General features: G+C 40.2%; 2 protein-coding genes across 2 annotated transcripts in view; one reads left to right on the forward strand and one right to left on the reverse strand.

Annotated features, from left to right (window-relative positions):
• The window catches only part of kiaa2013 (KIAA2013 ortholog), a 22,684-nt gene extending 19,601 nt beyond the window's left edge, over positions 1-3,083 (reverse strand). Inside the window, exon 1 of the mRNA XM_042229021.1 lies at positions 3,075-3,083. The gene's annotated coding sequence lies outside the window, so the exon portion shown is untranslated. The remainder of the gene's footprint in view (positions 1-3,074) is intronic.
• Positions 1-3,947, forward strand: part of plod1a (procollagen-lysine, 2-oxoglutarate 5-dioxygenase 1a) — a 27,601-nt gene that overhangs the window by 7,556 nt on the left and 16,098 nt on the right. The window contains exons 7-9 of the mRNA XM_042229018.1: positions 1,846-1,943; positions 3,098-3,199; positions 3,337-3,468. Coding sequence (XP_042084952.1) covers positions 1,846-1,943; positions 3,098-3,199; positions 3,337-3,468 — 332 coding nt within the window. The remainder of the gene's footprint in view (positions 1-1,845; positions 1,944-3,097; positions 3,200-3,336; positions 3,469-3,947) is intronic.

Here is a 3,947-nt window from a genome sequence, read left to right on the forward strand (position 1 = left end):
AAAAGGCAAGTTGTATTTTTGAGGAATAATTTTATTATTGAACAACAACCATGTTCTCAATGAACCCAAAAAACTCATTAATATCAAAGCTGAATGTTTTTGGAAGTAGTTTTTAGTTTGTTTTTAGTTTTAGCTATTTTAGGGGGATATCTGTGTGTGCAGGTGACTATTACTGTGCATAATTATTAGGCAACTTAACAAAAAACAAATATATACCCATTTCAATTATTTATTTTTACCAGTGAAACCAATATAACATCTCCACATTCACAAATATACATTTCTGACATTCAAAAACAAAACAAAAACAAATCAGCGACCAATATAGCCACCTTTCTTTGCAAGGACACTCAAAAGCCTGCCATCCATGGATTCTGTCAGTGTTTTGATCTGTTCACCATCAACATTGCGTGCAGCAGCAACCACAGCCTCCCAGACACTGTTCAGAGAGGTGTACTGTTTTCCCTCCTTGTAAATCTCACATTTGATGATGGACCACAGGTTCTCAATGGGGTTCAGATCAGGTGAACAAGGTGGCCATGTCATTAGTTTTTCTTCTTTTATACCCTTTCTTGCCAGCCACGCTGTGGAGTACTTGGACGCGTGTGATGGAGCATTGTCCTGCATGAAAATCATGTTTTTCTTGAAGGATGCAGACTTCTTCCTGTACCACTGCTTGAAGAAGGTGTCTTCCAGAAACTGGCAGTAGGACTGGGAGTTGAGCTTGACTCCATCCTCAACCCGAAAAGGCCCCACAAGCTCATCTTTGATGATACCAGCCCAAACCAGTACTCCACCTCCACCTTGCTGGCGTCTGAGTCGGACTGGAGCTCTCTGCCCTTTACCAATCCAGCCACGGGCCCATCCATCTGGCCCATCAAGACTCACTCTCATTTCATCAGTCCATAAAACCTTAGAAAAACCAGTCTTGAGATATTTCTTGGCCCAGTCTTGACGTTTCAGCTTGTGTGTCTTGTTCAGTGGTGGTCGTCTTTCAGCCTTTCTTACCTTGGCCATGTCTCTGAGTATTGCACACCTTGTGCTTTTGGGCACTCCAGTGATGTTGCAGCTCTGAAATATGGCCAAACTGGTGGCAAGTGGCATCTTGGCAGCTGCACGCTTGACTTTTCTCAGTTCATGGGCAGTTATTTTGCGCCTTGGTTTTTCCACACGCTTCTTGCGACCCTGTTGACTATTTTGAATGAAACGCTTGATTGTTCGATGATCACGCTTCAGAAGCTTTGCAATTTTGAGACTGCTGCATCCCTCTGCAAGATATCTCACTATTTTTGACTTTTCTGAGCCTGTCAAGTCCTTCTTTTGACCCATTTTGCCAAAGGAAAGGACGTTGCCTAATAATTATGCACACCTGATATAGGGTGTTGATGTCATTAGACCACACCCCTTCTCATTACAGAGATGCACATCACCTAATATGCTTAATTGGTAGTAGGCTTTCGAGCCTATACAGCTTGGAGTAAGACAACATGCATGAAGAGGATGATGTGGACAAAATACTCATTTGCCTAATAATTCTGCACTCCCTGTAGATAGGATCTTTAGATAACTAAATGAGACTAAAACATAAACAATGAATATCAACATACAAGGAAACACAAAACACTGGGTCACATGACCTAGGACCATGACATACTGTCAGCAGTAACAGTATTGTGTATGTTTTGTGGTAGCTAGGTCTTACAGTAGTTAACTTGTTCTTCTGTCTATCTGATCTATTTATCTTCAGTGTTCTCTTGAAACATTTAAAATGTAAATGTATGGTTTTGATATTTCAAATCTTAAAAACAAGTCTGATAGTTGTTTTACATCTGTTTATGTTTCCAGATGATGTGGTGCTGAAGTTTGAAGATAGTCAAGTACGACTCAGAAATGTGTTGTATGATACTCTGCCTGTCATCGTCCACGGAAACGGACCAACAAAGGTACCAACTTATCTGTTCCATGTTATTAAGCTGTAGTCACATCGCACAGTTTTTAATGGAAACAATAAAACCTGCTCAAAAAGTTTGAGTTTGTATTCTCTCAGCAGTTTTCTCAGCTGAAAACTGAAGGCTCTGCCTCCCATTCTACTTTTAAATACTCTAGGAACAACAAGTAAGCCTGCAGTGTGAGAGCGAAGTGCTCTAATATGGTGATATAGCAACAAACTATTTCTCCAGGCTAAATGATGATCTTCTAAATTTGTGACACGCCATTTCCTCTCCAGCTTACGAGTCATCTGCTTTAGGCTACGTGTTTGAGAATTATACCACGGAGTCAGGTACTTCTGATTTGAGACCTTAGTTTTCACAGGAGCTACAGTATCCAGAGTCGTACGTAGTGAGGAGGTGAAATTATTAACAAGATAATCGACCTCTGTTGGGGTAGCGTTCAGATAGCTGCTCTGCTCTGTGTTGGTACAGGGCATTGAAGATGATAACAGTGGGTGGATTATATTCTTAAACTTAGTTACAGCGCTTTCAGAAAGACATCTACTGTGATAAAGTCTACTCTCCACTGCTGTGTAATCAATTATTGTAAATGTTATCAGGAAATGATCAGACAGGAGAGGGTTTTCAGGAAACACTGTTAAATGTTCAGTTTCTATGCCATATGTTAAAACAAGATCTAGAGTGTGATTAAAGTGGTGGGTGGGTTCTTTTACATTTTGACAGAAGCCAATTGAGTCTAATAACAGATTAAATGCCATGTTGAGTCTGACATGTTTAGTACCTGCCTATGAGGCCCGGGTGGACGATGAATAACAACAAATAAAACCGTTTTTTTAGTTTGCCTTCTTGGGTGGACTGGGTTAAGTATCAGGCTTTCAAATGAACTGAAACTGTTGGTGTGTTGGTTGATTAATAAGTTGGGTTGGACAATTGTTGCCATCCCCACCTCAGCCTGTGCTTCACTGATTCTGATACATAATATGTATGTAGGGGTCGTTCCAGTAATCTAATGATAATCTACCTATATGTCTGAGATTCTGAAAATCTGTTTCATCTTTTAGTACGACTAAGAGATTACCAGTGTTAGACTATTAGATATGAGATTGATATAAAATGAACTACAAGAGCACACGACTGTTTTCCAGCTCCAGATCAACTACCTGGGAAACTACATCCCCAACACATGGACATTTGAGTCTGGGTGCACAGTGTGTCATGAGGATCTACGGTCACTCACAGCTCTTCAGGTCTGTTTACATTTCCTGACAAACTGTATCCATATTATTTCCCAAAGCTACCTTTGATGCCTGATAAAAATGGCATAAAGCCTCTTCCTGGTAGAACATGACACTTATTTTTTGTTTAATGTGTGTGTTTCTAACAGGAAAATGAATACCCTCTGGTAGTGATTGGCATCTTCATTCAGCAGCCCACTCCATTTGTTACAGTGTTCTTCGAACGGCTGCTGAAGCTCCAGCATCCCAAGAACAAGATCAAACTCTTCATTTTTAACAAGGTAACTACATTTTCCTGACACTCAGCAAAAATATGTCTGATGTAGTCTGACACAAATTAGCACCACACCAGAATACCTCACTAAGATGTAAATACACTGGCTAAATGAAATACTGTGGAGTTTATTTCATAAAGCTGCTACTTCTATATATATGTACACACACACACACACACACACACACACACACACACACACACACACACACACACACACACCAGGTGCTAGTATAAAGTAAAGAAGGATCATTATGTGCTTCACAGCTACTCCAGCAGTCTGTGAATAGAAACTTGCTCTGTGGGACTGTAGTTTTATTATCAGACAAAGCCTTTCAGGTTATTTTACAGAGAAACCCAAAAGTAATGTAATGCGTAGTGTAACAAATTACCTTCTTCTTGGAGTTATTAAGTAATGTACTGTAATGCACCGGTCCCCAACCTTTTTTGCGCCACGGACCGGTTTATGCCCGACAATATTTTCAC

This window comes from Haplochromis burtoni, unplaced genomic scaffold, assembly GCF_018398535.1.
Source record: "Haplochromis burtoni strain Fernald_Lab_line unplaced genomic scaffold, NCSU_Asbu1 Contig_374, whole genome shotgun sequence".
Lineage (NCBI taxonomy): Eukaryota > Metazoa > Chordata > Actinopteri > Cichliformes > Cichlidae > Haplochromis > Haplochromis burtoni.